Source organism: Rhinoderma darwinii, chromosome 5 (assembly GCF_050947455.1).
Source record: "Rhinoderma darwinii isolate aRhiDar2 chromosome 5, aRhiDar2.hap1, whole genome shotgun sequence".
NCBI classification, from domain to species: Eukaryota; Metazoa; Chordata; class Amphibia; order Anura; family Rhinodermatidae; genus Rhinoderma; species Rhinoderma darwinii.
Window position 1 is genome coordinate 55,948,817 of NC_134691.1, and position 23,752 is coordinate 55,972,568.

The 23,752-nt window shown below is 44.2% G+C and overlaps 1 protein-coding gene across 3 annotated transcripts; it reads right to left on the reverse strand.

The window, feature by feature from the left end:
• Positions 1 to 617: 617 nt before the first annotated feature.
• OSGIN2 (oxidative stress induced growth inhibitor family member 2) lies at positions 618 to 20,898 on the reverse strand. Of its 3 annotated transcripts, none has more exons than XM_075828069.1 (6): positions 20,620 to 20,898; positions 9,283 to 9,416; positions 7,638 to 7,774; positions 7,165 to 7,356; positions 5,642 to 5,733; positions 618 to 2,854 (listed from the first exon to the last, which is right to left on the reverse strand). In XM_075828069.1, the coding sequence occupies exons 2-6, from the start codon at positions 9,347 to 9,349 to the stop codon at positions 1,813 to 1,815; spliced, it is 1,530 nt and encodes a 509-aa protein (XP_075684184.1). In that variant the 5' UTR covers positions 9,350 to 9,416; positions 20,620 to 20,898; the 3' UTR covers positions 618 to 1,812. The 3 variants fall into 3 exon arrangements, with proteins under 3 accessions (XP_075684184.1, XP_075684183.1, XP_075684185.1); XM_075828068.1 differs by having other exon boundaries at positions 9,283 to 9,419; XM_075828070.1 differs by lacking the exon at positions 20,620 to 20,898 and adding an exon at positions 14,884 to 14,950 and having other exon boundaries at positions 9,283 to 9,419.
• Between the last annotated feature and the right edge of the window lie 2,854 nt (positions 20,899 to 23,752).

The following is a 23,752-nucleotide window of genomic DNA, read 5'->3' on the forward strand; positions in this document are numbered from 1 at the left end:
TGTATTTGCTGTTCTAGTAAAGAAAGTTATTGTGGCACAGGATCAGGGACATAGATATAGGGAGTGCAGAGGGGCCCAGGAGCTTCAAGTTAGGCCACTGCATAGGATACATTTAAGGGCTCATCTAGTAGCCCCATCAGATGTAACTACTTAATCATCACCAGAGTACACTTTGTGGTTGGTTTTTTTGGTCCCTGGCTGAGTGCACAGATGTACTAACATTAGAAAGTGTAATCCATCATCCAAAGCCAAGCCCAATTCATTCATGGTATTGGTATACATTTATATCTCTCCACAAAGTTAATGAACCTAAGGCTGGGTTCACACGACCATGTTACGTCCGTAATGTACGGAACGTATTTCGGCCGGAAGACACGGACCGAACACAGTGCAGGGAGCCGGGCTCCTAGCATAGTGATGTACGACGCTAGGAGTCCCTGCCTCTGCGTGGAACTACTGTCCTGTACTGTAATCATGATTACAGTACGGGATAGCTGTCCTGCAGCGAGGCAGGGACTCCTAGCATCGTACATAACTATGATGCTAGGAGCCCGGCTCCCTGCACTGTGTTCGGTCCGTGTCTTCCGGCCGAAATACGTTCCGTACATTACGGACGTAACATGGTCGTGCGAACCCAGCCTCAAAGAGGAATGATGGAGATATACATTCTACAGAAATATGTGGGGCTTATAAAAAAAAAAACAAAAAAAAAACCCTCTTCTACTTACACAGAGACAATGAGTTTGACTGTTGTATAATGCCTCCGAAATCAATATATAGACCCCAGATCTTGCACTTTCTAAAAAAATAAAAAATACCAGTCCATTTTAAGGAATGTGAAAATCACGACTTTCTACTTCCATTTTTGGTCATTAGGAATGGATATGAAGTCTGTCTGGACAGCCTTAGGTAAAATTTAACATGACAAATTCTATGATGATACAGATCTGGACCCAAATAAATCACCAGTACTTGACTTCAGTAGCATTAGTAAAGGGAGGGAAAAAAAAAAATAAAAAAAAAAGTGTTTAGTAGAATCATTTCATAAGAGCACTTCAATACCCCTCCATCCTCCAAACCGGTGGATTGTACTTTTACATCAATTTACTGAACATATTCTAGGTCAACAACAAGCTTAAAAAAAAAAAAGTTAAGATTTTCACAATTCCTTTAAGAGAAGTTTGTATTTTGAACACTACAAAGCCGTCGCACAACATGTGGGACCAACTTCCATTTTGCCATTTATCTACAGCCCAATAACACTGAACTCAAATCAAATTTAAAATATACGATGGAATGAAATTAGAGGCTGGAAATACAAAAATAATATCAGTATGAAAAAAATCTGAATGCTAGAGAAATTTAGGACACAGTAAAGTTAGCTTAGTCCTCTAAGGTAGACTGGATCTACAAAAGCAGCACTTTTATTTCAGTCTTGCCGTAGATTATGAAATACATTGCACTGTGCAAAAACACATACTGATGGAATCTGCAAGTTTGCAGATCATGAAAGGGAGTTTTCAGAAGACGCAGACTGTAGCACTTAAGACAGGGGGTGTATCTCCAAAACGTATCGGGTGTTGAGCCGCCGACCACATCCACCACGTGAAGTGTCTGCTGCTAGTCCTGGAAACCAAAGAAATTTAACCGGATTCTCTAAGCGAACCATGGCACAATGGGTGATATTACTTTTTGCTATACATTTTTGATAAAGAGTATGTTCTTTTGATACTACTTTTTTCTATGAATGAAATATATTTTGATAAAAAGAAAAAGACAAATATTTTTCCGTGGTTTCCTCTTTATAGGACTTTAAGACACCCTATCATCACTGCCACTTTCCACAATTTGATGTCTTGTCTTGTTCTGCTTCAGTTCTAGGCATCGAGTTATGGCAAGTGCACCACCTTTCAGAAACCTAATGAAGTTGTCACCAACTAGAGGTCCCAGGGCAAACAGATTTGGTTCTTTACAAGATTCATATGTGTATGGATCAATTTCCACAGGGTTGCCTTTACAACTGATAGGCTGATTGTGGTGGTGCCCTAAACTCCGACCTTGTTCCTTTAAGAAAAAGAGGTTTGGATGTGACCCGATCAAGACTAAAGCCATTGAGATCTTTAAGATCTTCTTTAGTCCACTGGTACTCTGAAGGACACACTTCATGTCCGGTTTGAAAGAAAGTACAAAGTGCTCAGGATAACTTTTATAAGTGGGATACAAGTTGGAAGCAGCGGAAGAGACTTGCGTGCACATCATATGGTACACCTTGTGGTATTCTGGATACAGTTTTATGGGCAATTGTTTAAAAATTAAACTTGGATCATTGAGTCTTCTACGGAAAGCGTGTATTACTGGAATATTATTGTTGTGCGCACATAAAACAGCATCAGCTGCTGTAAGCCCGGCTCCCACAATTAAGACAGGATCTACCTCTCCACTCAGCCTTCCTTTTCCTACAGCTTCTTCAAATTCTGCAATTGAATGTGAAACATAAGAAAGGTGCTCTCCATGGACTTCCAGCCGAGCAGGTGCATCAAATGTTCCTGTGGCAAGAACAAGACTTTCTGCAAAGAGACAAAAAGCCTGATGAGAACCATCAGCCGCCCTCCGATAACCATGAACTTTCCAGTTCTTCTTGGGAACAGCCTTCTTTTCTTTATCAATGGGAGTTTCTTCACATGAAACATCTTCACAATCATGGCTTACAGAGTCATCTGGTTCCCGGTATGGTCTGACCACAGAAGTGATGTAGGTATGGTCTATAAAGTTTCTCTGAATTCCCATAACTTTCACATAATGTTTGTAATATGATGCCACTTCTGCTGGTGTCGCCCGGTCACTCTTTATATTTCTACACGAAAAAACAAAAAATATGGACAGTAAATTTTGATTGCAAGATCTATTCTAAAATATTAGCACCTGTGAAAACTATTCCGATCACTAATTATCTTATCCACGCTACAGAGAAGAACTCAGAAGTATGGACTTAAGCATTTGAAAGCAACAGTGGTCTACCCCAAGCTTTTTAGGAGCCACATGGTTAAAGGAAACCGCTGACCAGCATTTCACCGATTAAACTCTACTCACCCCTGGCTGGCCACTGATGTCAATAGTTCATCCCCTCTCCTAAACTCCTCAGACCGTAAATAACGGTCTGCAAACATTTTGCACATTTTATGGTAAGAATCTGGCGGTCTAGTTATTTGCTCTTCTAATGCCCGCCCACCGCTGAAAACTGGCCCTCCCTGAATGATGTCAATCAAAAGTAAGCGGTCACTCAACAGTAAGGAGGCGGGGTTAACACGGAAAGGCTTGAGGAATGAATGACACTAAAAAACTGAATACTAAACGTACAGGAGCCAACTTAGATGGTTATAGAAAAAAAAAAATTTCACCCACTTTCACCAGGTATTGCTGGTTTAATAGGTGAAATGCTGGGGACAGGTTTCCTCTAAAGAGGATCTGTCACTAGTTTAGTAATGCCCTATCTCCTAGCTAATCTAATAGGTGCCGTCACACTGATAGTGAAAATTGTTACCCAAAAACTTTATTTTAAAAAGTTATGAGTTTTTTTTTTTTTTCTAGATGTGCAAATGAGGCTATACTAGACAAGTAGGTGTCAACACCAACGATTCTCCTGAGGTGGAGAGACCGCACAGCTTCTGGCGCTGTCCTATCAGCATGAAGCTGCTTCACCCAGCGTGAGAGACTGATGGCTATTTGAAGGGATCCCCCTTCCCTACAGCCTCTCTGGACGTTGACCACCTAGAACAGTTCTGGTGGCATATGAAAGAGATTTTTATCTTTCATATGGCACTGGGATCGCAGTTCTAGCCGATATCGCCAATTGAATACACAGTCGGGAATGAAAGCTGTATACTATATGATCACTGTGTTGCTGGGAAGAGGAAGACGCTGTATGACGCTGATTGGACAGCATCATACAGAAAACATTACACCGCCCAGAGTGAAAAGAGTAACCTCCCATTTGGCAAGTATGGCCAAATTAGCATAGTTATTTGCAAAGTTATGTGCATTTTTCTAAACGTTTTGAAACATAATTTACACTGTAGTGATCAGCATCATAGCGCCTATTAAATTAGTTAGGAGATAGCCTTTAAAGCGGATCACTAGATTATTAATGCCCTATGTATGCCTTTGACCTATTAAAAAGGAGTGACTGGTTCAGGGACTACGGGTCCTGCATGTCTCAGACATGCAGAGTAGAGCGGTTATCGATCACATGTAAGTTCATAACTCAGATGTAATCAATAACAGATGGATCCTGCGTGTGACCCGCTGTCACGGAACCAGTAAGACCAGCAGACCTGATGGATACAGGTTTCTCGCAACATATAGGCGCACTATATACAGGATACAAAGCAGCTGCATCAAAGAGTAAAAATATTTTTGAATAAAATGTAATTACAAAGTTGACCAATGACACATTTTTTTTAAATAAAACCACATGTTTTCAAAAGGTGTACATAGCCTTCATTTCCAGCAATGCTAAATTATAATAAAGGCTTGTGTGCATACGTTCTATTCTTGGGTCATTGAACTAGACTATGATGTGACCAGCAACTTAAATCAAAATACATTCCGCCCCCCCTACAGTGTATCCGTTTCCAATTTTGTAGGGCGTAATACGTATTAGTTTATGATATATTCCCTTGTAGACATTCAGGTAAATGATCTTACTTTTTAGTGTCTTTGTCCCATTTTTCAGTAACTTTCACGCGAACAAGTCTAAAATGTCGGCTTGTGTTTGAATGAGTCTACAGGCCGGAGCTGTAGTGAGGGCTCTGGCCAATCAGATTCAGTGTAGCTATGCAGAGTATGTGAGGTCACATGATCAATCAGTTGCTGAATTCTGTATTCTTAGAGGGTTGGACAAGGGTGGAACCCCAAAGCGATATTCATCAGCAGCTATTTCGTTAAGTTACATAGATATAGTTCAGGACAGCTGCAGTGTAAGTTACTGAAAGAAAATCAGTCATGAAGTGCAAAATATATTGAACATATGACTCCATAAAGATTGAGCCAAAGGGAGAAAAACCCCAACCGATATAAAATAGCAATGTAGAATTCATGTAAACACTAACATTTCCCCGGTAGAAACAATGACTGGATAAACACCCCATTAGGGTATGTTCACACAGCCGTTTACGCCCCAAAAAAAAAAAAAAATCGGAAGCAGAAAGTCTCCAAACATCTGCCCATTGATTTCAATGGGAAAACCAGCATTGTTCCGACGGGCCGTTTTTTTTTTTACAAAACGGCCGCGAAAAAAAGAAGTGCAGATAACTTCTTGGGCCGTTTTTGGAGCAGTTTTTTATGGACTATTGAAAACCGCTCCAAAAACAGTGAAAATCGCATGTGGCTTAAAAAACATCTGAAAATCAGGAGCTGTTTTCCCTTGAAAACAGCTCTGTATTTTCAGGCGTTTGAGTTTGTGTGTGAACATTCCCTTGCACTCAAAGTAGATATAATGAAATCATCAACGGTGTTTAGGAAATCCCATTATGAATGCCAGATCTGGGAGCTATTTTTAAACTAATAAAACAAGTCACCTCAACTTAGAACTAATGGGATTTTAATGATAAATGTATGACGTCACACAGGAGCGGGCACTCACCTTCTCTTACCCATGACCCAGTCCTTAAACTTTAGTCCAGGTAACTCCATCCAATCACCGAGGCTGAGGGTCAAAATGGACCCTTCCATATCCTAAAAGAACGGGTTACATAGATTAGATATTATGAGCGGAAAAGATACTGTAGTTGTCGGTTGATCAAGCGATGAATACAGAGGAATCTTTATCCTGACCAGTTACTCGCCTGCCTTTACCCTGCACTATACCCGCTCTCGACATCTTCATACAGTTATCCACTAGACAATCAATTATTATATTTTAGCAATTTCCTGTGAAATAAGGATGTTCATTGCAGCGCTTAAAACTCTGCAGTAACCCCATAACTAGTAGGTTCTGCTTCATATGGCTTAAAGGAGTTTTCCACTACCGGACATCTGATTACCTATCCACCGGATAAGTCACCAGTATATGATCTGTGGGGGACCGACACCCGGACCCCGCACCGACAGCTACCTCTAGGCACCGGACGTCAATGTCGGAAGCAGATGGGTCCATTCATGGAATAGCGGCCAAGCTGCAGTACTGCTCTTATTCGAGTGAGTGTAGTTCTGCAGCATGGCCACTATGCAATGTACGGAACCAACTGTTTTCAGCTCCGTACACTGCATAGAGTGCAATGACATCGGGTGCCCGCAGGCACAAGATTGGTGTGGGGTCCAGGTGTCGGACACACACTGATCATATACTGATGAGATGACCTATGCACTGGCTAGGTAATCAATTGTTCAGTAGTGAAAACCCCCCTTTAAAAACATAATAGAAGTTGCACATTCACTTTCTTTAGGTCTAGAATTTTGATCGAATTTCTCAATATGTATTTATAGCAGTCAGAATTAAATTTTTCTGATAGAGCCCCAAATCCCCTTGCATAGACAGATTTAAAAACATACTGGCTGCCTGCAACCACCACTAGAGGGGGGAGCTTAGGAGTTTACTGCATACTGTGTTAATACTATGTTTTCTGCCCTTCCGTTAGGTGCTTTACCAGTGATGCAGTCTGCGTGATGATGTCATCACGCAACCTGTGCCGTTCCACTGGAGGAGATCTGGTCAGAAGAGACCAGGCCTGCATCGCTAGAGGAAAGGATGGCGTGGGAATGGGAACAGGCGAGTGTGGAACTACCTACAGGGGCAATATGTGGCACTAACTACAAGGGTCAGTGTGTAGTACCATCTACAGTATGGCGCCATCTACAGGGAGAACTGAGTGTGGCACTATTTACATCGATTTTTACACTACAAATAGTGTTCAGCACATATCCACTAGCCTGACCCTTTATATTAGAGCTTGTAATATAAAAGGGCTCGGCTCGTGGATACATGCAGACCAATATTCGTAGAGTAAAAAAAAAAAAAAAAACCCAGAGGGTAGCAATAACTTGTTTAAAAAGTATGCATTTGGAAACCCCCTCCAAAAATTCTGCATTTGCCCCTGCTCTTATAACAGAGCTCCAATCCGCAGTTTAGGTGCAATACATACAATTATACAAAAACCCTTTACTCACATGCCAGGCTCCGCCCGGTGGCCCCTTCCCGAGTACTATATGAGGAATATAGTGTTCTTGCTCCAATTTCCACTGCAGAACAGATGGGTAATCATACCCAAAGTCAGCATTTGGATGCAGAAGGGTGTCAAACAATACAGCTACAGGGTTAGATGAGCGACCCTCCAATCCCTCCGACAAGTATTCCAAATCCTGCAATTGAACAGACAACATAGGGTAAGATACGGCCATAAGTACTGGAGACTCCAGGGGGTGTACATATAGCTTCAGGTTACTAAAACGGGTCAATAGGTCCTCATTCTGAGAACTCAGTTTTCCTTGGAATACGTTCTATATTCAGTAAATTGTATTCTAAAAATGCAAACCCCCCCCCCCCCCCTCACAAAAGAAAAAGGGGGAGGGTGATGCGAAAATCATATCTACAGATCAATACGCTGTAGAACGTCAGACATTATCACCATGAGCGCATATACCTGCTCAGGAATAGAAAGGTGCCTCGCCTCTTCTAACTTGCTGTGGAGAATACGATTTGGATGTAGAGCTTCAGGAGACAGATAAGGTCTGTATCCAGACAACATGTATGACAAGCAGATACCAGATGGTCCATTTCCTGAAATGGAAAATGCATATGTTGTTAACATTAGTACAGCAGTATAGATTTTCCGGTCTACAATGCACCAGCTGTTTGTGACAGAATTCCCAAATGGACTGTCATGACTAGTAGGGTGAAACCATTTTAGGATAGGTCATCAGTATATGATCGGTGAGGGTCCGATACCCAGACCCCATAGCGATCGGCGGTTCCGGTTGCCTCCGGGCAGTCATGCAGTGGTCAGTGCCAGAAGTAGATGGTCACAGTATAGCAGCCGTGCTTCAGTACTGCTCCTATTCAGGTGATTAGGCGCAGAGCTGTGCAACCCAGAATGCCCACTATACAGTGACCAGAGACCTCTGCATATAACATCCAGTGCCCGGAGGCAGCCGAAACAGCCGATTGCTGCAGGGTCCGGGTGTCGACCCCCCCACAGATCATATACTGATGACCTATCCGGTCGTTCGTATGAAAAACCGCCCCCTGCCTGGACAACCCCTTTAAAGAGACTGTCACCAGATTATAAATGCCCCATCTCCTGCATAATCTGATCGGCGCTGTAATGTAGATAACAGTGGTTTTTATTTTGAAAAACTAATCATTTTTGAGCAAGTTATGAGCTAGTTTAGATTTATGCTAATGAGTGTCTGAATAGACAACTGGGCGTGTTTTTACTTTTTACCAACTGGGCGTTGTACAGAGGAGTGTATGAGCATGACCAATCAGTGTCCTACACTTCTCATTGTTCCAGCCCAGCTTCTTTCACTGCACAATCACTCTGTAACAATGGGCTGGAACAATGAGAAGTGTATGACGCCGATTGGTCAGCCTCATACACTCCTCTGTACAACGCCCAGTTGGTAAAAAGTAAAAACACGCCCAGTTGTCCATTAAGAAACTAATTAGCATAAATCTAAAATTGCTCATAACTTGCTCAAAAATGATCGTTTTTCAAAATAAAAACCAGTTATCTACATTACAGCGCCGATCAGATTATGTAGGAGATAGGGCACTTATAATCTGGTGACAGAGCCTCTTTAAAGAGCAACTATCCAATATTTTACATGTGGCTGCTCCATTCATGTGACACTTTATGGCCAAGATGCCTCCTGCAACAACCAGTAATCACTAGGGCAAGGTAAAGTGAGCCTGACATGAGGCAGGGTCTGTCAACCTGTAAATATAGTCCAACACGTCAGAAGAGGTGCCTTCCTCAAGGACCCCCACCGATTGCCCTCACTAGAGTGCAATAGTCCCTTTGTTCTAGCAGTGCCTCTTTGGCATCACTTTCATTATCTTGACCTATAATAGGGTTCCTGGACCCATTTACTAACTGTCCCCACCATAATAAGTAAACAATCCTCAAAGCCAGCATTGTTTAGCTCCCTCTAGTCCCTACAGCTGGCATGCTATGTTGGGAGTTGTAGTTTCACAACAGCTGGAGAGCCACATGTTGGACACAAGTGTATACAGCATAAAGCCAATAACGAAATCGCATGGCTGATGTAATTCATTTCTTCACATACCTATGATCACCACGGGAAGAATTAGCGGAGGGTCTCTTAAAAGTGGGTTTTCTTCAGCTAAAGGCATCACTACAGGGCAGAATATTATTGCTGCAGTGCCAAACTATTAGGTCAATCGTTTGTTTTCAGGGCTGCTGCTGGAGAAGGGAAAAATTAATGAGCATTTCACATAAACCGTCACATATAAGTTATACTTTATACCCCTCCCCCCCAGACTTCCAAAGGACTATGGAATTCCACTTCTTACTCCTTCGCTACAAAGGAGCGCTTCCCTGCCGAGTACACCTACAGACGTCAATACTGTGACAAGGCGGAGTGCGCCCGATACAAGGAGCAGCGGACTACGTCTTTAAAGTACTGGTCCCAGAAAGCGGATGAATCAGAAAGGCCATCCAATATTATAAGCAGAATGGAATAAAGTAGGGTAGATCGTATTCAAGCTCCCGAAAGCAGACACAAGTCCTAGAGAGATGACGAGCGCACATTAATGTCAATCTACGTAGCTCACCCATAGGGTCACTGTATGCACAGACACGTCCATGTAATGCAGCCCCCAAGATCTTAGCAAACAGCTTGTAGCACAGTAGATCATAAAGTTTAATTGTTTTAGGTTCTGATGCCAGTAAGTACTGGAGAACCACTTCAAACCAAGTCCTAAAGTGTGATGTACAATTCCGGCAGGTTGATGACCATCTCAGAACATTGCAATAAGGCCTTATTCACACAGACGTTTTGAGTCTGGAAAAAAAAACAAAAACGGACTGTTTTTCATGCAAATGACTGTCCGAGTTGTGATTTCAGCGTGTCATCCGGTTTCTCTACATTTCTTTAGCAATGGATGAATAAAAAAAAAAAACACAAAATGTAGTCCGTGTGCGGTCAGGTTTTTGGGAGAGTCTGAATGAACCACAAAAAAACGGATTAGAATAGGGAATGAAGCAAGTTTCTCACAACGGACACACGCTCTATACTCAGATGCGTGAATAGCCTCATTGAACTGCACAGGTCAAAGTTCTGTCCGCTGGTAAAACAGACAGCACACTGACGAAAAACCATGCCCGTGTGAACGAGGTCTTACAGATCATCCTGCATTTCACCGGTTTATTCAATGTATGCTAAAGTATCAATATGTTCTCCATTGCTAAGCACTGGAAGGACACCAGACCACATCTGTCTGCAGTGCAAGTGCTGGGAAAATCTTTTGAGGTATATGCAGAACATATGGCCTGAACATATCCCATTGTATGCCTAAGGCCTCATGCACATGACCGTAGCCATGTCGGGTCGGACGGCCGCGGAGTGTCATCCGCAAATCGCGGGACATGCACATGGCCGTGTCCATTATTTTCTATGAGCCTGGACCACAAAACACGGCTGTAATAAGACATGTCCGTTCTTTTTGCAGTCAAGGCGCCTGGGCCATGCACGGACCGTGGAAACCACGGTTGTGTGCATGGGCCCATTGAAATGAATGGGGCCGCAATTCACCCGCAGATTTGCGGGTAGATTGTGGCCGCAAAAATACGTTTGTGTGTGTGGTCTTACAGTTGCATTAGTAGACAATTGACCACCTTTAATTTATTTAGAAAAAAACAAAAACCTGTGGGGTGCATTTGTATTAAAAAGCGTAAAATTGACAGTCTCTGCATACATCAGGTCCGTAGAAGTTTACGGATAGGTTTGTTTTATACTTTGGAAATATTTTACCCACGCACAGCAGTGTCAATATAACTTAAGACAGTAATGGAGATTTTACATGTCATAAGATTACCAGAACACTTTAAAAGCAGGAATTAGGTCACAGAAGTCAGGGGACACCCCGAGATGCAAGTTCTCTCATAAATGGGGGCGTGCACAGTGGTTGTTACAGAGTTTGAAGGGTCCGTTAAAAAAATTGAATATGTCCTCTTTTCTTCCGTTTTCACGGATCTCTCGATAGACTCAAGTCTGGGGATCTGTGAAAACGGGACCCGCACGGATGTAACGGATGTAAATAACTGACATTTTTCACTCGTTAGTGTGAAAGTAGCCTTAGGGGTTTGGCCATTTCCGGGTCTATGGGGTGGCTCTTGTAGACTGGAGCTTCATAAGTGCAGGCCCTGACAGCTTGTGTACATTCCCACGAGTCTAGCCATGCACATAAAAGCTAGAAATAAAACAAAAAGCACCACTGGGGTCCAGGAGATCGCGGCAGTAAAGGGAGACTGATGGTTCACGCTAGGACCCAGTGAGAGGTCCTCTTTAAAGGGCTTGTAAAAGATAAAACAGAAACAGCACCACTCTTGTCCATGGGCTGCGTGTGGTACTGCAGCTCAGTCCCATTAACTTTAAAGGGGTTATGCCGGGAAGCGAAAATTTTATCTTCGGGGCTAAATATTTAAAAAAAACAAAAAAAAAAAAAAACCCTTGTCAATCCAGCGCTGTCAGCCTGGTGGCAGTCCCGTTGCTTGTTTACACGCATGTTCACTTCCCAGATAACCCCTTTAATTGGACTCGGCCCATAGACAAGAGTGCTCCCAATTCTAGAAAAAAGCAGCCATATTTTTTTCTAATCTCATACAAACCCTTTAATTACGTATTCTTAAAGCCCTGTTCACAAAGTTTTTTGCAGGAGGAAAATTCTGCCTCAAAATTCCATTTGGTATTTTGAGGCAGATTTTGACCTGCCTGCACGCCGTTTTCCGCGATTTTCGCAGCGTTTTTCGCTCGCGCCTATTGAGTGCTACGGGCAAAAAAACTCAGTTAAATACGCTTTCTCTGCCTCCCATTGATGTCAATGGGAGGTCAGAGGCGTAAACGCCCGAAGATAGGGCATGACGCTTTTTACCGCGAAAATCAATGGGAGGCATTTTCGGACTTTTTTGGCACGGTTTACGCGTCAAAAAAAAAACCTCTGTGTGAACAGGGCCTAAGGGTCTGGAAAGGGTGAAGCCACAATGAATATTTATGAACAGCAATTTTAAGATTAAGAAAAATAAATTGTCCCAATGTAAAATTGTAAGTTAATAACCCCAGTGCAAAAATATAGTATTGTAAAATGAATGGTGTAAAACATGTGAAAAAAACAAAAACGCATTTAGTGCCCGAAACGGGGGTAATGGAGTTAAAAAGAAAGGACTGAAAGATAACTTTTCTTAGGCCTCCTTCATACTTGCATATTTTGCTTCAGGATTTGGAAGCAAAAACCAGGAGCGGGTCCGAAAACACATAAGGCTATGTTCACACGAAGTAGCAAAATACGTCTGAAATTACAGAGCTGTTTTCGCCTGAAAACAGCTCCTGATTTTCAGACTTTTGTTTAACAACTCGCGTTTTTCGCGGCGTATTTTACGGACATTATTGGAGCTGTTTTTCAATGGAGTCAATGAATAACTGCTCCAAAAACGTCCCAAGTAGTGACATGCACTTCTTGGACGCGGGTGTCTTTACGCCCCATCTTATGACAGCGTTTTATGGAAAAAACGCTCAACGTTTCTTTCTTTGCCTGCTGAAGATAAAAAAAAAAAAAAAACCGCTGCAAAAAACGCCTGTAGTGCAAAACCACTTAAAAAAACCCAAAAAGACAGGAGCCGATTTTTCCAGGCAGAATTTTCTGCCTCCAAAAAAAACTCAGTGTGAACAGGGCCAATACAGACCAAACTATTGCCACGTAACATCACTGTCCTCGTGTGGACATTCCCTTAGGGAGGAAAAGATTTATAAAGAACAAAAAAAAAACAGCCCTCATTACTTTGTCTCAGCAGAGAGCTGGAATCTGGTGTCACTACAAAATATTTTCCTGAACAGTTTGTAGGAAGTGTAAGAGATGAGGGATAAAAATAAATCAGTCTTGGGGGAACAGATCTAATAACAGGCCGTGCCGCTGCCGTAAGAAGTCGGTTTGTGTATTCATCTCTTCACAAGGCAGATTAGGGGGTACACACAAGTGACAAGATGCTGGACGTCATTTTGAAAACACATCTAGTCAGGCCTAGGACACATCTCACAAAGTTGGTTTGCCAATTTCAAAAGTTGGGAGCCACCAAGGATCTGTGCCTTCACAACCTGGTTAACCACCAATTGACGCACAGCAGGCACCCCCACTACTACTTCCCAAATAGTCACAGATGGCACCCCCACTGCCCGAGTAGTCACAGAAGGCCTCCCCCTCCAATAGCGACCATAGCAACCTCCCATTCCTCAGTAAGCCGTCTCCTACAGCCCACCTCTCAGTATTCACAGCAAGGCTCACAGAGCCCCCTCCAATGTACATGTCTCCCACACAGCACACCCCCCCCCCCCCGACAAGATTGTACCCACAGCTGGCAGGAAGCTACTTATGAGCAACTTACTACTAAAATTTCTGCTGACATAGCCGGATGCAGGAGAAACACCCAGCGCTGTCATATGTGGGTTCACTGCCCTGCAGTAGCGGTCATAGATTCAGCTTGAGGCGGCACAAGGCGCAAGCACCCGGCCGCCATGTGCATAAAGGCAGGAAGCAAAGTGCAGTAGACAGGGCTGATTTTCTAGTCGTCACAACAACAAGATTTGTTAAAGACTGTATTGTTGAATTGTAGATCCCTTAAATATCAGAGCTGCTCCTTTTAGCTACTGGGGTAATAGATTTTCGTTACGGATTACAGAGGCCCTTTGCTTAGAAAGTGATGTCAGATTTCCAAAATGTGGTAGTGCCAAAGAGGTTTATGCCCCCCATAGAGCCCTCTCATTCTGGAAATCAGTGGTTCACCAGCGCAATCTTTCCACATGTATCTATGACATCAGAAGATGGCTAAATATCCGTATAAAAAGGGAATCTGGATGTAATAAGAGGACCGATAGGGCAACAGAGAGGAATTTAAAGCGGATCCGTCAGCAGAATATGCTGCCCTACAAGAACATATTACAGCTACAGGTCCGTACTGCCATTATACAAATTGGCACAAAACAAAAAACGTTACTTGGGTAATAGGAGCGAATACAGCAGACTCATAGCTGGGAGTCCGCTGTATTCATGAGAGGTGGAGCGCTCCCCCCACTCCTCTCCGCAGTGACGGACAGGCTGCTGTATAAATGTGCATACACAGCAGGCAGTTTCTGCTGAGAGAGGAGAGGGGAGCGTTGCGCTCAAATACAAGGGACTTACCTATTTTATCGCTTCAATTACCCAAACATTTTTAATGCCCGTTTGGATAACTGGAGTACGAACCTGTAGCTGTACATAGGGCAGCATATACAGCGGAGAGATCCGCTTTAAGTTTCCCTCAGCCTTTGGGGTTACGATTGGATCAATCCTTCAGCAGCATACGATCTTAAATGAAAAGCAATAAATATGTGACCTAGAAAAGTCTTGCATTGTGGTTTTAATTAGTTGGGCATTTTAATTTTGGAACTCGACCACTAGGATTTTACATTCATCAAAAGGCAATTGTGTTTCTGGCTTTGTTTCAGAAGAAAGTAATAAGTTAACCAGTGCTCATACAGATGCCATTAGGAACGCTTAAAGGGCGCCTGTCACTAGATTTTAGGGCACCATTAGCGGGTCCTTCCACTGCTTCCCTAAACATGTCCCTCTCATAACGGTTGTAGCATTTTGTAAGAAATAAATAAATCACAAGTTACCAGAGAATAGTCCTGAGAGGAGTCCATCGGCATCCTGCGCAGTGAAGTAAGCTATACCGGCTCTGCATGTGCATGAGCAGGATGCCGTTGGACATCTCAGGACTATTCTCTGGTAATTTATAACTTTTTTAGACACAATGCTAAAAACACAGCTAGGAGAGGGGCATGTTTAGGAGGCTAAACCCCAGAAGTATAATAAAATGCGGATGGTGCCCTAAGAACTTTGCAGGCGATTTGGATACGTCACTGCATGATGGCAGAGGTTATATTACTAATATGAACAGAGCCTTACCCAGTCATACTAGTGGGGGCAATAGGGACTACTCTATAAATGCCCAAATTGGCTCTCTTTAGCATTTGTCACTTTTCTGCCTTAGAGATACGGACCTCATGAGACCCATGGCTATGGTGAAAAAAATAGAAAAAAAAATAAAAATAATCTACAGAAATAACTGACTCAAGTGTTTTGAAGAGGCAGTTCCGTATTAAAGCTTTTCACCATTCTGCACATTTCTTTTTCCCTTCTCTTTTTACCAAGCTACCCATTCTCGACCATTGTTCTCCCCAATCACAACCTCTCACACCTGTCTCAAAAACTTCTCATGTGCTGCACCTGCACTCTAGAATTATTTTCCTTGGACCACCAGACTAAAATCTCCAACATCCAGAGTTTGTAAACCTGCCTATGCACACGACCATAGAATTTGTCCGTAATTACGGTCTGCAATTACGGACCAATTAACTTCTATTGGCCACGGACACGTTTATATTTGCGGGAAGGTGTCCGGGCCGTAGAAAGCCTTGCAAAAGATAGAACATGTCCTATCTTTTGCTTTTTACGGACCATGCTCCATACATGTCCGAAAATGCGGGGGTCTGTCCACGGCCGCCCGTAATAGGGGACAGTGATTACGGGCATGGCCGTGTGCAGGGGGGGGGGGGGGGCCCTTAGCCTTCTCTTTTCAGTGAAGTTGAAGTCGCAAAACCAGCCCATGATTCTCATACAAAACAACCCATTTGACCATATGTCTCTTTACATTGTAAGCTCGTGATGCAGACAGTGCAGTGCAAGTCTGAGTAGAGCCGTTCTTAAAGAGGCTCTGTCACCAGATTTTGCAACCCCTATCTGCTATTGCAGCAGATCGGCGCTGCAATGTAGATTACAGTAACGTTTTTATTTTTAAAAAACAAGCATTTTTGGCCAAGTTATGACCATTTTTGTAATTATGCAAATGAGGCTTTCTAAAGTACAACTGGGCGTGTTTACAGTAAAAGTCCAACTGGGCGTGTATTATGTGCGTACATCGGGGTGTTTTTACTTCTTTTACTAGCTGGGCGTTAGGAATGGGAGTGTATGATGCTGACGAAACAGCATCATCCACTTCTGTTCGTTAACACCCAGCTTCTGGCAGTGCAGACACAGCGTGTTTGAGAGATCACGCTGTGACGTCACTCACTTCCTGCCCCAGGTCCTGCATCGTGTCGGCCACATCGGCACCAGAGGCTACAGTTGATTCTGCAGCAGCATCAGCGTTTGCAGGTAAGTAGCTACATCGACTTACCTGCAAACGCCGATGCTGCTGCAGAATCAACTGTAGCCTCTGTTGCCGATGTGTCCTCGCTCATCCGACACGATGCAGGACCTGGGGCAGGAAGTGAGTGACGACACAGCGTGATCTCGAGAACACGCTGTGTGTCTGCACTGCCAGAAGCTGGGTGTTCTGAAGAGAAGTGGATGATACTTCTCGTCAGAACGCCCAGCTAGTAAAAGAAGTAAACACGCCCCGATGTACGCACATAATACACGCCCAGTTTGACTTTTACTTTAAACACGCCCAGTTGGACTTTAGCAAGCCTCATTTACATAAATACAAAAATGGTCATAACTTGGCCAATAATGCTCGTTTAAAAAAAAATAAAAACGTTACTGTAATCTACATTGCAGCGCCGATCTGCTGCAATAGCAGATAGGGGTTGCAAAATCTGGTGACAGAGCCTCTTTAAAATAACCGTGTGATCGTAATCGACTACCATGGGAAACCACGTCCTATCAGATTTTTGAGGAACACCTGAAGTTTACATAAAGCAGGACAGTCTTTTTAAAGATCTGCACTACCACGTAAAAACAAATACACAGGCTGCGCAAGAATCCAGCCTAAGGGTATATTCACACGTGGCAGATTTCACTGTGCCCCCATGTAGACGTTAGGCCCCCCGTTTGTACCCCCATAAACTTAGTGCCCTCTGTAGATAGAGCCACACAGCCAAATTTAGTGCCCTCTGTAGATAGAGCCACCCTCACCCAGGAAGTGCCACACAGCCACCCTTACCCAGGTAGTGCCACACAGCCACCCTCACCCAGGTAGTGCCACACAGCCACCCTCACCCAGGTAGTGCCACACAGCCACCCTCACCCAGGTAGCACCTTTGGGGTTCCCTCTAGGAGAGGAATCCCCAGCCAGAGCATTGCTGACAATCTGGCTGGGAATTCCGCTTCAGGAGAAGCCGCTGACCATATATGGACAGCGTTGTCAGGGGCAACCCCAGAGCCATAGTCTCGTGCAGAGCACCACTAGCACTCTGCCTGGGACCAGGGGCGTAGCTAAAGGCTCATGGGCCCTAGTGCAAAAAATTCAGCTTGGGGCCCCCCCTACCCACCACCAGTCCCCAGCGCACACCTATGCCCAGCCCGACAGACCCTATGAATGCCCCCATAATATAATGCCACCACACAGTATAATGCCCACCCATAGCTGAATGCCTCCCATAGCAACCACATACAGTAGAATGCCCCCTCAGCAGCTGCCATATGAGCCCCCCTCCCATACCCAGTATAATGCCCCCATATGTATGTAGCTAATAGAAAAATCACATAATTACTTACCTATCCCCGTTCCCATGACGGATGGAGGAGATCCGTCTCCTCCTCTGCACTGTGAGTGACCCGATGCAGCCAGGTGCGATGTTACTACATCGTGCCTGCCTGCTCTGAGTCGCTCAAGGCACAGTGAATCATAGAGCAAGGCTCCGGCATTGAACCGAATTGAATGTGCGTCCTACGGACGCAGATTCTGTTGGAAGCGGGACCAGCGCGGTCAGCGCTGCATGGCAACGGGCCCCCCCCCAAGCTTAGGGGCCTGGTCGCAGTTGCGACCCCTATAGCTACACCACTGCTCTGCTCCTGACAACTCTGTATATATGGACAGTGGTGTCAGGGGCTTTCCCCAGAGATGGAGACCCGGAGCAGAGCCACTGTCTGGACCTCCCCTCATCTTTACATCACGGGTTCGGTGGGTGCTGATGCCGGCCCTGCCCCATTGCAACAATTGAACAGTTTGGGCGAACTGGGGTTACAGTTTCATGTAAAGGGGTAATTGGACCCATCTTCTACAATACAACGGTTACCTCAGAGCTGTACCTTAACATGCTCCAAGAAAATGTAATATAACAATTGTAGTTGGGGCATGAAAACGAAGACTTCTATTTTCAGTAAGATGGAGCCCCTCTTCTCTATGCTTTAGTGGTGCGTAATTTTCTTGATAAAAAATTACGCAATAGTTGGATATGTAGACGAGGGCCGGTTGAATGACCACCACGATCACCAGACTTTACCCCGATGGACTTTTTCTTTTGGAGAGTTATCAAAGATGAGGTATATTCAAGAAAACCACGCACAGTTGACAACATGATTCGCTTCATAAAAGAAGCATGCCAATGCGGGTGAATTGCGGCGCCATTCATTTCAATGGGCCCATGGACACAACTGTGGTTTCCACGGTCCGTGCATTGCCCAGGAGCCTGGACCGCAAAAAGATAGGACATGTCTTACTACGCCCGTATTTTGTGGTCCAGGCTCATAGAAATGAATGCACGCGGCCATGTGCACAGCCCGCGATTTGTGGGCGGCCCGCGGGTGACACTCCACCACAAATCACCGCCGTGCACACCACTACGGTCGTGTGCATGAGGCCTTCGTGCCAACGTGTTAGTGTAAAAACTAGATAACAGCAATGTGTAAATAGTGAGGACCGGCAATGTGAGAATATAAGAGATTGTACTGAACGGTTTTGTTATTAAATAAAATACTATTTACACTGCATACCTACTTATGCACCCCCCCCCCTGTGTATAATGGAGCGTGCCACCATATATTTTTCTTTCAAATCATCGCTTTCATTCTCCAACGCGCTTTAGAAACACGAAATCTGAATTCTGCTTCTCGCAATTGCTCCAGTTTTCCTCGCGCTCATTTTTAAACAAAGTTTTCCATATAACCATAACTGTAGATTTTGACGTGAAGTTTCATTTTCAGTCAGTTTTGTGCTCGCTGTTCCATACAGTCCACACTTCCCCATGTACAATATACAGACGTCACCGGAGCAATGGAAACGAACATGGCAGGACAAAGTGTACGATTCACAGATCAGCGCCGCTCAACATATTTACTATTCATACTGACGAGTGGAAACTTCTTCCAGTCTGTATGAATAGTAACCATATAATATAGAAGTACCGAATCCACAAACTGACCCTTCAGCCATGTATGAGAACCGAAACCGGGGACCGGGACAGAGGCTGGATTATTCAGGAGCAGGACAGCAGGTAAGGTCATACAATGGAAGTTCATATTGAATTCTTTTATTTTTTGGACTGGAGGGTCGCTTTAACTGGTTGCCGATACACGACGACAATACTAGCCCTGAGCGGCGGGTGCTTGGCGCATTAGGACGAGTATTATTGTCCTGTATGACAGCCAGTGTCCGCGCCGTGACGAGCAGGGCAACAACTAATACACAGCCGCAGCTCCGCTCGAACGGCGGAAAGAGGAGAAACCCTCTTCTCTCCGCAGTTAACCCCTTGACAGGTGTGAACAGGTAAGACATGAGGCGCTGTCCACATCAGGTTTTGTTTCGGCTATTGGTCTTGTTTCCAATCTGACGTATAAAGTGAATTTAGAATATATATATATATATACATACACACACACACCTATCTCCATAGGTCATGAAGTTGGATACATCTGTCCCAGATTTTTTTTTTCTGTATTGATCAGATATAGATACCAACAGGAACCCATCAGCTGTAAGGACATTTTTGGCATACATTCCACGAAGAGTTATAGGCACACTACAGTAAACTTTGGATACACGTGGGGCAAACATGGCCATACAACATCCGTTCTAAGGTTCTTTACCTGGTAGTTATGAAGGGGCACCTCTACCATTCAAGAGAAAATAGCCAAATTAACATTGCCAATCCATTTTTTCCCAGGACAAAAGATACAGATAGATCTAAAAAGTGGAGTGTGAACATGGCCTTGGTCTACATTTGCACATCTATGTCACCATTGGCCATCCAGTGTTGTCGGGATGTCAAGTGGTTGTCGGGATGTCAGATGGCTGTCCATTATTACAGGTAAAGATAGTTTTATTAAACGGATACATATTTCAATAAGCTGTCACATGTGCTGCACATCATCCCCCTCCACCAGCAGGAGTCTCATTCATCACGCTCTGGGGTCGTGTGAACGCTGCGATCATGGTGCTTTCACATTCTGATGCAATAGAGAAGCCGCATCCTCCTGCACATCCCAGAGCCCCGGCATAGCTTCATATGTAGGAGGCTGCGGGGCCCCGGCTACAGAGCCGCGCACACCATACAAGTGGCACACATCACCAGGTGCAGGGCAACCCCCAGCTAGCATCCTCCCCGCTGCCCATTCATCCAACCACTCACCCGCTGATGTAAACCGTTCTCCTCGCCTGCAGTCACTGGATCATAGCTCGCTCATCCACTGCTGCAGCCCCGGTGACCGGTGCCGGCGATTTAAAGCCCAGATCTGTGGGAGGGCAGAGCACACAGCGCGCCGGCTTGTAATGCCTGTCTGTAATCAGCAGGGGGCGTGGTGACGGGAGGCCGGGGAAAGGGAAGCTCGCAGGAGGCGGGGCTAGTGTGACAGATGCCGGGGGGCGTTCTCCCTCATCGTGATGAAGTGACGCAGTTCTCCGTTGCTATGGGGATAAAGCGTCTCCGCCTGAAATAGAGAACTAAATCTAGAAGCCCCTGAAGCGGTGACTTCCTCTGCTCAGCTGCTTCTTAGTGATGGGGGAAACCGGGTGACAACCAGTTTGGCCACCATTAAGTAAAGCTCTGTTCACATTTGCGCCGGATAATAACTGCATGCAGCGCTGTTCTTCCCATCTACACAACCGACACCACATGGACTCATTGTAAGACACGAATCCGGCGGACAGAGATGTGACAAGTCTTTTTATACTGTTATATCCTGTCAATACGATCGGTTAGAAAAGTAAATTAGGTGGAGGGTCCGACCTCTAAGACCCCACCCAGGGGCAGATTTATCCGATTGAGAACGGCCGCTTTTAATAAGGGTATGTTCACACGAGGGCGTCCGTAACGGCTGAAATTACGGGGATGTTTCAGCCTGAAAACATCTCCGTAATTTCAGCCGTAACGGCATGTGCAGGCGCTTGAACACCGCGTCCATTACGGACGTAATTGGCGCTGCTATTCATTGGAGTCAATGAATAACGGCTCCATTTACGCCCCAAGAAGTGACAGGTCACTTCTTTGACGCGGGCGTCTATTTACGCGCCATTATTTGACAGCGGCGCGTAAATTACGCCTCGTGTGAACAGACAAACGTCTGCCCATTGCTTTCAATGGGCAGATGTTTGTCAGCGCTATTGAGGCGCTATTTTTGGATGTAATTCGGGGCAAAAACGCCCGAATTACGTCCGTAATTAGTGCGTGTGAACATACCCTAAGGGTGCAGTCACACGCGGCAGATTTTGTTGCAGAAATTCCTGCAACTGAAAATCAGTTCCATTTATCTGAATGTGGTTGATTCTGCAGCAAGTGCTTGGATTTCTGCAGCAAAATATGCAGAATGTGACTGCACCCTAAAGCCGGGTTCCCAAGTAGCGTAAACGCCTCGGAATTTCCGCTACGGAATTCTGTCCGGAAATGCCGCAGCATTTACAGTAGCAGCAAAGTGAATGCGATGTAGAAAATCTTATGCCCAGAAAATCAACGCAGCGAAAACGTTCATAAATTAACCTGCAGTGCGGATTTTAAAATGTGCAGCATGTCAATATATGCGGTAAAAACAATGTGTTAACGTTATTCTGCGGGTCAATGCGATTACGGCAATGCCAAATTTTTATATATTTTTTTATGGTTTACTACTTTTAGTAAGAAAAATCTTTGTAAATTTGTTAAAAAAAAATGTCTATTGTGTTGCCATAACGTTATTATTTTTCCATCAATGGAACAATGTGAGGGTTTGTTTAGGGCCAGTTCACACTGAGTTTTTTTGACACGGAAACCGCGTTGGAAAACGTGCCAAAAAACGGCCGAACATGCCTCCCATTGATTTCAATGGCAGGCGGAGATGTTTTTTTCCCACGAGCGGAAAAACCGGCTCGCAGTAAAAAGAAGGGACATGCCTTATCTTCGGGCGTTTATGCCTCTGACCTCCCATTGACATCAATGGGAGGCAGAGAAAGCGTATTTCGTAGAGTTTTATGCCCGCGGCACTCAATTGCTGCTGGCGAAAAACGCCGTGACAATTGGCGTTCAGGCAGAGTAAAATCTGCCTCAAAATTCCAAACGGAATTTTGAGGCAGATTTTCCTCCTGCAAAAAATTCTGTGTGAACCCAGCCTTATAGCGGGGCGAGCTCTGATTTTCAGCCATTTTTTTTGCATCAAGCTTTTCTTGATGCGTTTTTTACGGCCATTTTTATAGCTGTTTTTCTATTGAGGCCCCTGAACCCCGTTCTGTCTTACCCGGCTCCGCTGTCTTCCGGACACTTCCTGGTTACATGGTCGATTTACGGAAACAGCATAACTCGCTCAGCTACGCAGTTTCCGCAACTCCCATAGAACTGAATAGTAGTTACAGAAACAGCGTAGCTCCATGTATTGCAGTGTATTGTACCAGCGATCTAATGATCGCTGGTTCAAGTCCCCTAGGGGAACTAATAAAATTTGTAAAAAAAAAAAACTTAGACAAATTTTCAGGAGTGTCAAATTTTTTGAAAAGTTAAAAAAAAAAATATTTTCCCATTTTCCCCAAGCACAATGTAAAAAAAAAAAAATTGGTATCGCTGTGTCCGTAAAAGTCCGAAACTATTACAATATAGCATTGTTTGTCTCACACAGTGAACGGCGTAAAAAAAAATTTAAATTTAAAACTCAAGAATCGTTGTCTTTTGGTCACTATAGCGCTAAAAAGAATGAAATAAAAAGTGATAAAAAAATCGTATGTACCAAAAAAATTTAGCTAATAAAAACTACAACTCGTCCCGCAAAAACTAAGTCCTCACAGCGCTCAACTGATGGAAAAATATAAGTTATGGCTCTCAGAATGTGGTGAAACTGAACAAATTATTTTTTTTAACCAATAGATTTTTCTTTGTAAAAATGTTTCCTATTTTCTGTTGTCTAAAACCTGGGTGCGTCTTATAGTCAGGTGCGTCTTATAGCCCGAAAAATACGGTAAATACGTGGCACTTGGTTTCCCAGGTGCTCAGGTATGAACTCTGTCATGTAATATAAAGATAAAACTCGGCACTTTTTAGTAAAAATACGACCTTCATAAGATAGTCTGTTGAGAACAAGTAATATGACTCGTTATGATATCATTATCCCAATCCCTCAATGACCTCCCATACGCTTTTTCACGGTGGCCATTAAGGGGAATGTCGCAGCATCTTGAAAATGTGGCGCTGTGACATAAGCCCGGCACGCGTGTCCTGTGCCGGCTAGAACGGCTGTCGGGCTATCTAAAGACACCCACTCACCTACTCCAGAGGGTGGGTTTGAAATTAGCATTGATCCTGTCTG

Excerpts from the sequence above, each read along its gene's own strand:
- OSGIN2 (XM_075828069.1), bottom strand. The coding sequence starts at position 9,349 with ATGCCTTTAGCTGAAGAAAACCCACTTTTAAGAGACCCTCCGCTAATT. Across the intron at positions 7,775-9,282 it reads TCTTCCCGTGGTGATCATAG|GAAATGGACCATCTGGTATC; the intron begins GTATGTGAAGAA and ends TTTCCATTTCAG. Across the intron at positions 2,855-5,641 it reads TGGGTCATGGGTAAGAGAAG|AAATATAAAGAGTGACCGGG; the intron begins GTGAGTGCCCGC and ends TTTTTCGTGTAG.